The 15,902-nt window shown below is 39.3% G+C and overlaps 1 protein-coding gene across 5 annotated transcripts in view; it reads right to left on the bottom strand.

The window, feature by feature from the left end:
* Positions 1-15,902, bottom strand: part of LOC121954421 (neurexin-1a) — a 283,197-nt gene that overhangs the window by 44,596 nt on the left and 222,699 nt on the right. For 4 of the 5 annotated variants that reach the window (XM_042501908.1, XM_042501911.1, XM_042501913.1 and 1 more), the window contains 2 exons: positions 7,765-7,936; positions 1,320-1,409 (listed from right to left, as the gene is read on the bottom strand). In XM_042501908.1, coding sequence (XP_042357842.1) covers positions 1,320-1,409; positions 7,765-7,936 — 262 coding nt within the window. The remainder of the gene's footprint in view (positions 1-1,319; positions 1,410-7,764; positions 7,937-15,902) is intronic. The other variant, XM_042501912.1, reaches the window with a different exon arrangement.

Raw genomic sequence — 15,902 nt, 5'->3', positions numbered from 1 at the left:
GTGGCTAATGAGACCAATAAATTACGGGTTGTAGAGGCAAACCCTGGTAATTTATTGAGGTTATAATGATGAGATGCCTATGAAAAGAAAAGAAAAAAAAACATGTAAAGTAAAAAAAACACAGGGTTTAGAAAATCAATGCAGCTTTGCTAAAAGGGCAGTCCAATCTAAAATAACAAGAAAAAAAGATTAATCAGAAGTAATGTTATGGGAGTGCAATAAATTTACTTGAAAAGGTAACATAATCTTGAAACTAATATAAAAGGACAATTTGTTTGCAGGAAATTGCCTGGTAAATAAGACAAAAAATAAAACATTTGTCTGACAAAAGCTGAATGCATATATTTTCATTATGCTTCGCTTATGTTATCTTGCATTTTTTTCCTTCAAATTTTAGGATTTACCGACTTGGTGTACAGCAAGCATGGAAATAAAAACAACTGCGAAATTGGCAAGAGGCTGTGAGAATTGGACTTTCTTGTGTGCAATCTCACAGGAAGCAGGACACACTTCGGGAAATCTGAAACTATTCATCCTTTTAGCAAAAGCAACCAAGGAAAATTAAACTTAGAGCGGATATGGTTGGGCACATGGAAAACCCAAAAGTATTTTATGACAGCACTTTCATAACGCAAAACAGAAAAGAAACAAAAAGGAGAAAAACATAAAAATGATAGGGCTTATTTCACATTTTAAGTGAAAAATATGAATTAGTTATTGAACTATAAAAAACAAAGCATGCACTTAGTTTGTTTTATATTACAGTTCCTTGATCTAATGCCCTATACATATTTACAATGTCTGTTAAAGGGACTCAGAATTCTGTTGCCAATTGATATTGACTCTATTTATCAGCTATCATTTTAATCAGAACAGATCAAATGACATTAAGTACTGTACCGTACTGTATATGTACTATATACGTTTCAAAAGTGTTTCAAATAACACTTGGCAACTAATGAATGACTAAACAAGAACTTTTAAATTTATCCTTTAGATGTTTACAGCAAAATGCTACGGTAATTTATAGACATTTTAACAATGCTGATATTACTTCAGTAAGTAGATTTAAATTCATATTTACAGTCCCTTTAACCTTAGGTTGACAATAAACACGTATTAAAACAGCTGACATCTAAAAAATAAATACATTATTATGAAAAGTATGAAACACTACAAACTAAATTTAACTGTTCAAATCATTTTATTTTTTAAAGTTTTACTGAACATTTATTTTTTAGGTTTATTATTTACAAAATATTGCTACAACTTGGTTATGATCAAATTATTTTATTTGAAATTTTAATCAGTGATTTTACCTTTGTCGAGTAGCCATTCGTCAACTACTCGACCAAGTCGGTATGGGATTCGCTGTCTAGCAATCGCCAGGCGTTCGTTATCATTGTTGCCTTTAAAGTTTAAAGAGACATTTCAGTGGTTACAATCTGTAAGGTCAAAGGTTAAACGTTCATACTTAATGCTGAAGCTATACAACTGCACAAGGTTTTTATATTTAAAATGTTTTGTATATTTAAAAAAAACAATATTTACTGAAACACTTTTTGAAAAAAACTTCACTCATTTTATTTTATTTTATCCAACAAATTAGGCCTATATTAATTGACTAGCACGCAAATGTTTCATCTAGGTTAATAGAGCTATGTTATCAACCAACCCAAATCAAAAATTTATGCCATTATACATTACAAAATCTTTACCCAAATATTTCCATCCCCTTTCCCCTCTACATCTTTTTAACTGGCTTTTAAACTAGTTATATGTACATTTTCAAAAAGAACATCATTTGAATTTATTGTTGAATCAACCTTTTATGATTTAAAGGACAATTTAACTTTAACATATTACAAATGCCCACCCCATTTATAAATAGCCTAATTGACAAGAAATGATAAGCTAATTGCAATACAATTAACACAGTATACATTCAGAGCATCTGGTCAGAGAAAAGTCAGAAGACAATGTCAGAATAGAAACACACACTGTTAAATATTCAATAAAATGGCTTTGACAAAAGCTACAAGTCATAAAGAAGGTAAAGTCATGAGTTTGACCGTTTAAATTTTACACAGTGATGACATTGGAGTCAACAGAAAAGTAGTTTTCTGAAAGAATTCAGTGAATAAGCCAAATAAGTGTCAGTAGACAGAAAGAGCAACTACAGAAAAACTCCACTCCAAGATTGGAGGGGCACTTTGGCATTAATGAGGGCAAACTCTGCATCACCCCTTTGTCGAGGCCAATAACCTCGCCAGAACAGAAGACTTTCAGCAAAGTGGCACTGTCTCCGAGTGCCTTTCCCCTGGTATTGTCTGCAGAGATTGAATTCAGTCAGCTCCATTCTTCCGGCAGATTGACAATGTTTGTCCCATCAACTATATTAATTCAGTTCTGGCAGATAAAAGATCCGGTAGCTAACAATGATTTGTTGGAGAATAGCTTCAGAGGGGAGAGAACCTCAGAGACATGAAGGAAAGGAGGTAACCTTGTAACAGATGCACAGTTGGCCTGATGAAAGGTCTTAGAGGTAAGAAGACGCATAAAAAGACATTTTTTAATCGCATCAGCTTGAATTACTGTAGAGGATCAGCTACCAGAAAAGGGTTTAAAGCTTGGCTATACAGCTCATGGAATTTGGCTGCAGTTGATTGTGCCCAGTTGGAGCACAAAGGCTTGTGAAGGAGATTTAGTGGAACATTTCTCCCTCAACATTGACGTAGACAGATACATTCTGCATTACAACAAAGCCACCCAGGAATACCATGTATGCTATTTGATGTGGATCTCTGATTGTTATTTAGAGCCATATTTCAGAAACAGTGTCCCAGGATGTTAAGGTTTAACAAATGGTTACAAAAATGATCTCCTCAAGAAGCTGGGCATTATAGTGGTGCATTTGTTGGGGCCTTTTTTTAGCTGCGGATTAATACAAGTTTGGTGCTTCAATGAGTATTTAAGGCAACAGGATGGTTTCTGGGATTGACTTAAATAAACTACAGTGCCCAGGTCCATGGCAATGACAGAAACATGATATCAAGTGCATCAGCGAAGCTCAAAGATGTGTTAATAGTTTTTGGACAGCAGAGCTCTGTGGTCCAGAGGTGTAAATTAGAACAGACGAAGATTGGTTGTTGTTTTTGGTCATTTCATGGGATTTGTTAATCAGGCTGTCTGTTCAGAACTATCATGCTTTTTCAATTGTTACCATTGAACAGAGAGCATATGTGGCCACCTAAAGAAAAAGCGCTGCAACCAGCATCTCTACTCTGAATTCTGTGCAGCTGCTCCAAGTCCTTATAGTTGAAAATGTCTGAACCTTCCAGAAAAGCACGGGTCTCCCCAGTGCCCTGCCAGCACTTATATGCCAGAAAAAAAAGAAAAAAAAGAGAAGAAAGATGGACACTCAGCCTGAGAACAATATAGCATATCACCAGACTTATTCCTTAAAAACAAAAAGCTTGTTTGGTTTTGCAGTATTGTCATAACTAAGAATTACTGAACAATATATTTAATTTATTCTGCAGCTAGAAAATCACTAAGCTTCCTCCAGGTAGGTGGATGCGAAGCACACCAGCCTCCAGTTGCTTTCAGCTTATGTAACGTCTACCATACTGCCTGCTGTTGAACACACACTGTATTTCCCTTATGCAAGGCTCCTGGAGCTCTGCGCCACCTAATTCTCCTAAGCACTGTGCACGATTGAAGCATTATACACAAACAAATTAAAAAACAAACAAGCAGGCATGTACACACACACACACACACACACACACACACACGAGCTGTACTTATATTTTGAATGTGTTAAATTAATGAATAATCCATTAATTGCTGTTGTCATGGAGCATTCATGGGCTTTGTTAATTCCTGTCACCTCCACTTGTCAGTCATGGGGTGTTAGTTATGTCACCTCTCTGTTTCCTGCTGCTGTGACACCTCATCTTAGGAGAGGTCAGCATCAAACTGAGCTCTGGAGACCAGTTAGTTTACAGCTGTTGGGAGGACGGGGAGGACGACTGAAGAAGAGCAACGTGCATTTCAATGGCATTTTCCTTGATTGATTCATTATTAATTTATGTGCACTTCATTGTAAACACGCTTGCTTAGTTCCTTGACAGCCAAAGTTTATGAACATGTTTTAATGTCTTGTATTTTTAATGTAGAATTAGGAGACCAGGAGAAAGACGATGTCAGACGAGCTGGAGCACACACCTACAGTAAACACACACACACCTCCTCACACACGGCATGCCACTGTGCCAAAATCCTTTACTTTTGTGCAAAAACATGCTCCATTTTCAAAGACAGTAGCGTATTATCTGTTTGGCTCTGCACCCTGTGGCACGTTAAGTCTATCCTTATACTGAGGTTAATTAAGTGTGGATATAATCAAGGTCTGATCGTGTATTGATCCCCACTATGGGACACCGGAGTGTTAAACAATGCTATCCCCTGGGCTTCGATGCAGCAGCAGAGCCCATTCATCCTGCCTGTGAGCGCAGCCTGTGACTGCTGCTGAGTGGTGATTTGGTTTGGTATGGGACAGCCTGGCTTATCTCCTCCGCCAGACAGCAGCGATTCAGCTGAGCCGTCCCAACTGACCCGCTTTGCCCTCACTCACTTGTTTTCTTTTTTGTTAATAAAGTGGTCAGATAAGGTGGGAGCTTTATCTCATTACAAGCACTTGGACACTCGCCACATTAAATGAACAAATATGCAAATGCTTCCTCTGTTCATGGAGCAGGGGGAATTTAAAAAAAAAAGGAGAAACCTACACAAATCTCCCATTTATTTTATTATTCTGCTCCCTTTTTTCCCCACTCTGGCTGTGGCAGACATTGCACCAATTTTTTTAAGCATGCTCAGTGACGACTGCTTGCACAATAGGCTGAATGGGCTCATGGATAAAACAGAGAAGAAACCAGAGCAGAGAGGACGGAGCTTTGATGGATAAAGCTAACCCTCCAGCCCACAAATCAGACTCCACACCGCAAGGTGGAAAAAACAGGACAGAGGGTGAGATCGACAGAAGGGGCAGAGGTGGACGGAAAGAGGTAAAAGGGACAGAAAAAGAGGGAACCGAGAGCTGAGGGGGAGAGGAGAGAGAGACAGAGAGCTCTGTAAGTGCACCACGCTCTGATAACAGTAAAAGAATAAGGCCAGGGACTTCTCCATTATCTTTGTGTGCAGCGAGTGTTCATTGGGTGCTCCGATAGGATACTGCGTCGTACCCTCCGGGCCTGGCAGCGCCATTGTGATGGTATTACTTCCATGGCCAAGACTCGGGAGAAGGGGCTGATTTTTTTTTTTTTTTTGTTGCTGCCCAGCCTTTTGTGTGTGTGTGCGGCGCAGAATGAAAGCGGGGCAAGAATAAAGCAGCGAGAACCAGAATTACAACAAATAGAAGGCTAGTGATGTGTCTGCGTGTGCCTTTTGCATTTTTAGATCCTAATAATTGTGTTAAAGACTTTTAATGGCCCATAAGTATGCAGTACGAGACTTTTTAATGAGATTACGAGGGCAGCAATATAGGCCCTGGTGAAACAATTATTTCCTTGCTTTGAGAATGATCACTCCCTCCCATATAATCTCAGACTCGCTGTCATTCTCACTCTCCAGCCATCATTTTTATCTTTGCTGTCTATTCTTATTATAATCACTGTTATTCTGTGAGTGGCCTAAGAGTGGCTGAGGGCTGCTATGATAAGTGCGTTCGAGGCATACATAGATACTAATCAAACTACAGGCGAGCTGAGAGAATAATGGCCTTGTGTGCTGGGGGTGAGGGGAGGAACTGCGCTGTAATTGTGATTGGATGTAATTAGTCTGCAACGAGCCTAATAAGGTAGCCGGACTTGGCATTGTCACTGATGCGTGATTGGTGGAGATGAGATTGGTCACTTCTCCCCTGCAGCATTTATAACTCAGCACTTATCATAAGATGAATTAATCTAACATTATTATCTAGCTTTCTAAATTTCACAACACATTGAGCAAGAATTCAAACATACTGCGCTATGTTTTCATTGCCGGGCGTTAAATAGTCCAATAAATTATAACTTAAAAAGCTACTGCATGTAAGTGATCTTGAGTGATAGTGTTTTACCAAGTGGTTAATTTTATATTGAGATGAACCCCATCACATTCCCCTCTGCAGTATTAAAACCGTCATGAGTGACACTTAAATATCCCGTCATCTTTAAGTGCTCAATATTAAATTAACCCCACCAGGAAGTTTTTTTCACCAACTTCATCCAATTTTCAAGCAGGACATCTGTATGTATTCCAGGCATCTTAGGGACTGAGAATGTTTGTTTTTCGCAGATTGAGATCAGAGCATCCAGGCATTTAACCCTGCTGTGCATTCTGCCATGTCCACAACATGTCAAGAGCCATTAGCTTCCTTTTTCCACCTGAGGCAAGCAGCGAGGATTGAGTCCCAGTCATAAAACCCTCTTTCATTTGGATGAATGCACTGGTCATAGCTTAAAAGGTCACCAAACATTATGCAAAAGGGGAGACAGACAGGTTGAATTTGTCTCCCACAGTCATTTCAGGCGTGCTCGTAATCGAACAAATGTTTTGGATTCAGGGGTGCAGTTTTTGCTCTCGTCGAGTAAATGCTACCCTTGTTAGTGCAGCGATGTTGGTGTGTTGATATAAGCTTTACCGTACAGTCATATAATCTCCTTTAATACTCCATAGGTTTTGTCAAAGCCTTTAAGCAGTTAAAAAGTTAACAATATCAACAACACAAGCAGTAGCATTTAAATTCTTTTTGAGAGCCATCATACTACAAACATCTTGACATTCTACAGAAACATAACAGTGCTGCTGAGTTGTTTTCATATTTTCACCCAACAAAGAAAGCACCAGAAAAAGGTACTGCAACCATATAATCTGCAAATTACATATATTATACTGTTTCAGTACTTAAACACTCATCACACAGGCCAGTAAAAAGGGAATTTATCCTCTACTGTCATGTCAACTGTGTTTATGGAAAGTGCTACACAAATAAAAATGCTTATTATTAGTAGTAAAACAATAATGACAAGGAAAATGAATGACGCTTTATGTCCGTCTATGAGTAATTGCTGTGTATGCTGTGAAAATGATTAATAATAAGAGTTGCCATGGTTAACTGTAGCTGATCATCTGCTATCTAATTCTGAATAAGCAACAGATTAATTCGGAGAATCATTATGTTTGACTGTGTTATTACAGGTTTGTCTATCCCGTCGCCTTAATTCAATCAATCTTCTGTATTGGCAGAGAAATAAATATTGAACTGGCACACAATTACTTGCCACAGTAAAAGTGGTAATTTGTCTGTAAATGGTCTATTGATTTGACCTCGCTGTGAACATACACTGTAGGTGGATTATTTATGTATATGGGGAAAATAATGCAGACATGCAGACAGGGTGGGTGGTATACAGTTTATATATTTTAGACTCTGGGGGCGCTGGGGTTCAACCTATTTACATATACCTGGGTTGTTTAACAACATTGATTCATGTTAAGCGATAAAGATCAGAGATGAGAAAAAAACTCAGCAACACTGGTATTATTCCTAACAACTGCTGGAAACAGAAAAAAAGAAAAAGCAATTAAAGCACATGCCAAGTCAACAGAAAAACACCCTAACAGATAGGCTTTACTCATTGGCTTGACAATGTCTTGGCCATTTTATCGGCTTTTAGAAGCAGGAAGATGTAATTAAAGACAGAGTGGGTGACTCACCTGTGGGGTAGCGCTCAATGACTGGCAGGTCATCCACCTGCAGAGTGGCATTACCCCCACTCCTCGTAAACTTCACTATATGGTACTTTCCGTCATTTACAAACTTTGACGTCTCCTCAATGTTAATGTCATCTGTTCCGACATTAAATACAACGGCAATGTTTCCTTTTTCCTGAAAAGAGAAGAACACAGAAAAGAAAAAAAACAGTTTTAGTGACAAAAGTGAAATTGCCCAGTGTTGCCAAGGGGACTGTATGGAAATTATTGAGGCGGTGGGGTTCAGAAAGCTGAAGGGAGGGCTGTCAGTGTTGTAAGACAGTGGAAAGAGGCTTCTAGGTGATTGAAAGTTAGTTCCTAAGCACATCATTAGGCATGATCCCATAGCAGGTACCGCCTTTACTTTATTCTGCATCTTAACAGAAAGCAGAATGACAGTAAAGCAAAATGTGTCAAAAGATGTTAATGTTCTATATCAAGTGACAGTGACAGCTCTTGGATGAAAAATAAAGACTGGCATGTGTTGCAATTTTCTGTTATGGAGTTGGTCCAGAGGTATTAGTTACGCTGGAGAGGGCCTTGTTTAAAAAAAAATAAAAATAAATAAAGAAACACAAGTTTAGACAACCTAGTCCTATTAATTTTGTACAGTCCCTAAATAAATCCACACTCATTCATGATATCTTGATTGAGTATTTCTTAGCAGAACATGTATTCCAGAAACCCTTGTTTTGCTTGTGCTGTTGATGAAATAATTATTTGGGAAGACAAGCAATAAAGTAATAAAGGGCAAGGTGACGTATAACAATAACTACATTGATGACTTAATGGAATAACAATGATTGAGTCATACAGACTTTTTCAGCAAAGTCAGTTTGTACACAGCAGTTATTCTGCATTAACTGGACCACACTTTTTAAAGTGGCCCGCCAGCTTATGAAAGGAGCCATATGGTTGTTACTTTTGGCCTGGAGCCAATTTTAAAACATACACTTATGCCAACACAAGGGGGAGGTCCAAAGGAGGAGGTGTCCGTTATTAATAAATAACAAAAACGATTAACTCTTACAATCAGAAAAGCCTTTTAATTGTGCAATTTTAAAATTGCAATCTTTAAAAAATGAAATGGAATCATGATAAAACATGAAAACACAAGGGAACTGTACATGATGCCATTAGTGTGGCTGTGGTCCTATGGTGTTTACATCTGTCACCCCTTAGGGTAGCATATATAGTAGCATATGCTCTCCTTGAGGAACGTCTCTTATCACACATTTTTTTTGCTGTGTCTGTGCAATGTTTTATTTTATTCCAAGTGCATATGAAACATGCTGTAATGACCATTAGGCAGATTATTATGGATTTCTGCTTTGGATTGGCAGCTATACTTATATATATATGCTGTTCCTGAACTTGGTACATTTTTTTCATAGCACTGCAAGGCATGCTGTGCACTTTGTCATTTATTTTTTTATGACATCAGTTCAGTAAATTATATAGTTAGTGGTTAAGAGTATCCACTCGAGCTGCAGGGCACTATGTACCTGCTCTGGCCTTCTGTGTGGTGCCGCATCTGGTTCTTTAAAAGCGCAATATATATTTTTTTGCTTTAGCCATTTATCTCTCTCTCACTCGCTCTCTCTCTTTCTCTCTCTCTCTCACACACACACACACACACACAATCTTCTGTGCCTTTAATTCAAAATACTGTAGACACACCCTTATCATCAATTTCAAACTCCTAAAGCAGCTTCAAAGCTCGCTGTGAGGATATCATTGAATCTGAGCCATTTGTGTAAGACTATATCATTAAACTGCAGTGAATACTGACATCATTACACAGAGCATAAAAACATAAGCATGGAAACATTAAGAGAATGACTCAAAGGAAGCATGAACCCATCTTAGCCTCAGTCTCCTCAGATCTACATGCTTCGAGTATCAACTCTAATAAGCTCCTTTAACAGTGCAAGATCGAAGTCTGTGAATCCCGCCGCTTCATGCAGCTAAGATGAGCACGTATGTTGGTGCAGCCTCTCTCTCTGCTTATGAGCTGCAGTGAAAGGAGCATCTGGTTGGAGGCTCAACCTACTGTAGCAGCGCAGCACTCTGCATGTCATTATCCAGTCAGCACAGCCAATACTACACTACATCTCCATCTCTCTCTCTGACTCTCCCATATGCACAAACTGACTCGTTTTTTAAGCCCCCCCCTCAAAACAGACACACACACACACTCAGAGCCCGGTCCCTTTAAAGTGCAGAATGAGTCGAGCATGTCTCAAGAGCCAGAAGCTAAAGTGCAATTAAAACCATTTGTAATGTGTCACACCACGTTACCAAAACTAGGACAATTGCATGCCTTGTAATGTAATTTCAACAGATTATATAATCTGATGCATTAAAGCTACAGTACTAACACAATATACTGTTTCCTCACGGGCATAAACACCAATCAACAAAACACTGAAAAGCAGACAGCTACAGTGACTGCAGCTCGTGTCAGGTCTTCAGAGCTGCATGGGCGAGAGGATGGTCTGTCGATGCTGGTGTTGGGGTAATTTCTTGTGTTGGCTCTAATCTGTGTCATTTTGTCCCTCTTGAAACCCTTCAGCCAGATCCACAGAGACAGCAGCTCCTCAGCAGGACTAAATCCAGCCACCTTTAGCATCTGCCATCATCAGACCCCACACTGAAGCTGATTTTTACATCATTTTCTAGATTTCAAGTGCTTCAATATATTGTGAGATTTAACATGAGCTTAAAATCTGTGATTCTAACAGGAAACTTTCTTTCAAGGACTACCACACATTGAGCACATTAATTCAGAACTTTTTATTACCATTGCTCTTGGAAAAAAAAGACAGCAGAGAAGAGACAGAAAAAAAGGTTTAGTGGAGGGACCAACCCAATTAAAATCCTGCTTTTAATAGCCTCCTTCAATTGACTTTTAATGTTCCCCGTGGTCTCGTTAATAAATTTACTGCATTTAGTCACAAACTGCCAACTTGAATTGCCATAGCATAAAAAAAGCCTACTTCACAGTCATGGAAGAGATGAAGAGGTAGATGAGGGGGGGGGGGTGACAGGCAAAGGACAAAAACCAAACCATCAGATTTAGGGAGTCAGATATCAGATGAAAGATAAGAGCTAAATCTTCAAGATGAGAAAATATAAAGTTAAATCTTTGACATGCTTAGAGCCCCATGTTTCTCCCAGATTAATGTGATTAACTTTGACTGCTGTTGCCTCTGCCCTGTGAGATAGGCCTGGCATTTGCTTTAAACGTCAATATTATTTTTTCTTAACAATAATCCAATACAGCATTTCCTGAAATTCGATCTACTTAGACAAGTAGTTGCTCAGTTAGTTCGGCACCGAGAGGAGCCTAATCCTGGAGCTCTAATAGGGTGCAGGCTTATGTCAGAGAGTGATTGATAGCTGCTTACATAAACCCAGCCCATTACACCCTGTACAATTTTAGGGCTGCTCACTTGGTAAGTGCTGCTCCCCACAGGGCTGCCCCCCTGGGAACATACTGTACGGTGCACACATACTGCACCCGAATAACTCAGCCCTGGCTGACACTCTGCACGCTGCCTTGATTAATTGCTCATCAAGCTGCAATAGAGTTTAATTAACTGATGAAGTTGATCCACCATTCTCCTCTAATCTGCTCTTTTTTTATGCTTCTCATCCTTGCAGCTGGAGGGTGGAGTAGCTGCCGCAATACTCAGGGTGTCAGTTTCTCGTTAAAACTCCCCATCTGCACTCATTATACAACCATAGAGATACTTGTTTTACTAGCAATAAAGCCGCAAAACAGCCTCTGCAGACCAAGTGTTTTTTTCTGTAATTATTAGTAGCACTGAGTGGCACCAGCTTTTTTTTTTTCTTCTTTCGATCATGTCAACAAAAGCATGTCTGAACAAATATGTGTTAAAGGCTTCAAGACAATCGACAGAATTCCCTTGATGACAGCTTAGGTTGGAAAATTTTAAATAAAACTTACTTTCTAACTGTGTTCCCATAAATAATTAATCAGATGATAAATAAAATATGTTGTCTTTAGGTTTTTGTTAAAGGGATATGGTATGTTGCTTATAATCTGCTCGAGGGTCAAACAAAACAAGTGCAAAACAGAAACACAGCGAGTTGAAATGATCCACACGTTTGGAGTGGTTTACTGGAGCGAGCATATTTCCCCGGCCCACGTAAAGACGACGTCTGTAAGGAAGGAAGTGAAAAGTGATATTTGAGATGGTGTCAAAGCTCCTCTCCAATCTCTGCAGAAATGAACACCACGGTGTAGGCTGTCCTAATGCTTTGCTTGTTTATGAGTCATTCATGTTGACAACCATTGTGCACCCGTCACATTTCATATCTCACCAGCCCGACGCCACAGGACTGCAACACATCTCCCTCCAGTGCACATGTCTGTAAGGGGTCTGCTGGCAGGTGGGAGAGTACCTCCATCATCCCTTCACTGTGTTTTATGAGTGTGTGTCTCTGTGTGTGCGCATGTTGAAGGGATATTACGCTCTCGCTGTAGAGGCTAAATGTCTTAATGTAGCTCGGGCAGGAAGACTGCACTGTTCACCTTATCTTTTAATTACCTCTGACAGTCTTCTGCTCCTCCTTTTTTTAGCAAAGCTTAGTTAATGAAATTACAGACGTAATGGAATAATTAGAGGAAAGATTCCTTTTTTCCCTGTACAGCATGTGTTCCACAAACTGCACATTAGGCCGTAATTCATCGGTTCACCTGCAGTTACTGTGCGTGCAAACGTGTGTTACACGCAGTCACTCACACATCAGTTTTAGAGGGTAGTAAATTCAGACAAAACCTTAAGGCAGTATGGAAGCACTATCATGGGGTTGAAGAAAATGAAATTTCAGCCTCATAAGAGCGCCATATGATACATTAACTCTCTAACACCCAGAACAATCTAATGATGTCATGGACTGTGACAAAACTGCAGTATATTGCCTCTGTGGAAAGTTAGTGCCCTTATCACATACAGTGCAAATCACATATATACAGTACATACAGTACAGCCTTAGACTACTTACACTTATTGTGTCACAAAATAGAACTTATTACTAGTGCTGTACATGAATTATGTCAGTCAAATCAGATTTGGTTATTCAATATAAATCTTAAACTATTTGTTACTTTTTTCTATATAGAGTATTCTGTAGGATGCTAAGGGTGACAGTGATGTTGACATGAAATGACGTGAAATAAGCCAAGTCAGCCATCTGTGCTAATGCGTGCTAACTATGCTAATGATAACATTTTCTGCCGACACTAGATGTCAAACAAAATTCAGCCACTCTATCGCATTAAGTTGCTGTCAGCAGTAAATTCACCATTTCCAACAATAAGGCAGAAGATCTGTCTTATTTCAATGTCTGACTAGACAAAGCCTTTCTTTCTCCAGGCAGCTGCCTTCATTTCACTTGGACTAACCCTGGGTCTGCAGCTGCCTTTCCTAGAGAGTGGTGTGAAAACAAGGAGCACTCACTCAAGGACACTTTAAACTGACTGACAAAAACACCAAATAAACAAAAAACAATTCACAATGTGAATGAGGCTGCTGTTATTTTGTTTTGTCTGTTGGTTTTGCCACAGCTTCCAGGTCACTGTCATGGATGTTTGAGCTGATGCTGGCAGGGATTAACAGTAATATACTTGTACAGTAATGGTAGCGATGTTGCTCTTTTCAGACTTCAGACTTTGTTTTTTTCCCGGGAGTTGATTGTGTAGCTCTGCAGTACAGACACAAGTCTTGTACACTCTTTGCATGTGATTTGTTCTCTCCCAAATCTGAAATTCCTCCAAACAACAGACGATGAGGGTTGATGACATATGACTTTTGTTCTACTGTCTGCAGTCACAACATTCAGTAAAGTTTTTCACAGGCTGACGCTGCAGGGTGCATGCACAGCGGACAGCTCCACAAAAGTGGAGGCTGGCTGTTAGTTTAGAAAGTGCTTGATTTGATATACAGCAGAGTTTTCAATGAGCAAAGCATGTAGTTGATCATGTTCATTTAACAGTGGGAATCCAAAATCGTGATCATGATTGACATTTGATTAATTCTACAGTCCTACAGTATACTAAACAGATCACACAGATACAGTACAACCTTCTACTACTTACACATACAGTACCACAAAATGAGCTCATCCCCTAATCTCAAAATGGACAAACACACACTTGCCTCAGAGTACCAAGTCTAAAAAGCTTATTTCATATTCAGCTTTTGGAACAATTTTGATATGCTATACTTGAACATAAGGTTGCTTATCAAGTGTTTGACATATAGGTGCCATTATATTGATGAACGTGTCTCACACTGTAAAATCTTGACACACACAATATGGCTTAAGGAGTGTATGCAACTGTTCTGTGTACACTCAAGCAATAAGCCCTTAAACAGAGACCTTGACATCAGTTGGGCATAAAAATTTTTTTTTATAAGCGTTTGGTGAATATTGCAGCCTTTTTAACATTATATACCGCATGTTTACCATCTATTGAATAATCTGTAAAATGATGGTGGCCAAGATATTTGACCTCACTGTTTAACTAAGAGTTTCACCACAAAAGCAGAATTCAGCATATTAACTTTCTATCCTCTCTACATCGAATCATCACTGCACTAATCTCAACTGGTTATGAACCTGATGTAAAGGCAGAATCATACTAGGAATATGATAAAATTATTGTGGTGGAGGAATATAAGCAAATCTCCCACATATATAAAATGATTCATCAGGTGATTATTAAAAACACAACCCTGTTTAGCAGGGACTTAACTGCCTGGACAAGTTACTGTGTCTATTTTGAGACAACTATTAGAAAACTCTGTAAATGGATTCTGAGCTGCATGTTAGTCAACTTTTAAAATATGTTCTAAAGTTGTTCCCTTTCCCCCTTAAATTTGCCATCGCCTCTGAGCGTTTCTATTGTGGCGAGGTATAAGTGTGCTTGCTGGGAGCTTGGCTTATTTCAAAATGAAGCCTGCCGGCTAAAGTGCCTAATTATCTGTGAAGTTGGCTTGAAATTGTTTCCATTGCTAGGAGACTCTATCAGCTAGCTTTCTGTAGGAGAGCTTCATCAAATACCTCAAGTTAATAAATCATCAAGCCAGCCGCAGTGGCTGTTTGAAGGAGCGCGCGAAGAGAACTACAGGAGACACGCTTCTGTTGTCGCGGTACACAGGAAATAATATAAAAACATTCATTTAGGCTTATGTATAATGCAACAGCACCTTCTTTGTGAGCAAGAAACCATACATAACCACTAAGTGTTTTTACACAGGGGGCAATGATTGCAATAAAAATAAAATTTTCCACTCATTAGTGGTACAAGAGCGCCAGAGTTCACGAGTTCACATTGAGTTGGAAGTGACAGGAGTGTCTGTAATGGGAGCTGGACAGTGGCACTTTTGAAAAGGCACTGCTTGTCTTTTCCTGAAATGACATTTGCTGTCTGTCTATACTCTTTCTTTTGCTTCATCTTTGGCCCATCTGTGACATATTCCATCAAGGGAGGTCAACAGATATCTGAAATTTCGTTCTCTCTCACTCAAAGAAATCAATTCAGGTTTCAGGTGATTCTCCTGTCGGTCTGCTTGTGACAGCTGGCGCGCAGTCGGGGTGAGTTGACCTTCATCTCTGTCCTCTCTGCCAGGACTTCCTGTGTCCCCCTGAGCATACTCAGAGTCCAGCTCACTTCATCTGTACGATTCATACAGCACGGCTTTCTGGCTAAATAAGATCTACTCTAATCAAGTGTGCATTTGGGGAGAATGAGAATACTGCAATTGCCTTTGTAAGAAATGGAAATCAGGTAGAGCTGAGGACATACGCCTGAAGGCAGGGAACATATGCTATGACTGACCCTTACTCCTCCAGATACTCAACATGATAAGGACACACATCATGACAAACATTTTGTTGTGTCTCCTCAGATTATCTCTAGTTCAGGGGAGCAAAAACAGATGACTAAGTCCTGCATGTCAAAATTAAGCAGAATTTACACTCTGGACAGTGTCATGCAGATGTTCTCCAGTCTCAGAAATCAAAAACAGTGACCTTTGGAAAAGGGGTTATTATTTTGAAGGTTTTCA

Source organism: Plectropomus leopardus, chromosome 15 (genome assembly GCF_008729295.1).
Source record: "Plectropomus leopardus isolate mb chromosome 15, YSFRI_Pleo_2.0, whole genome shotgun sequence".
In the NCBI taxonomy this organism is placed as follows: domain Eukaryota; kingdom Metazoa; phylum Chordata; class Actinopteri; order Perciformes; family Serranidae; genus Plectropomus; species Plectropomus leopardus.
The sequence above is the reverse complement of the archived record's forward strand: the minus strand, read 5'-3'. Positions and strand labels throughout refer to the sequence as shown.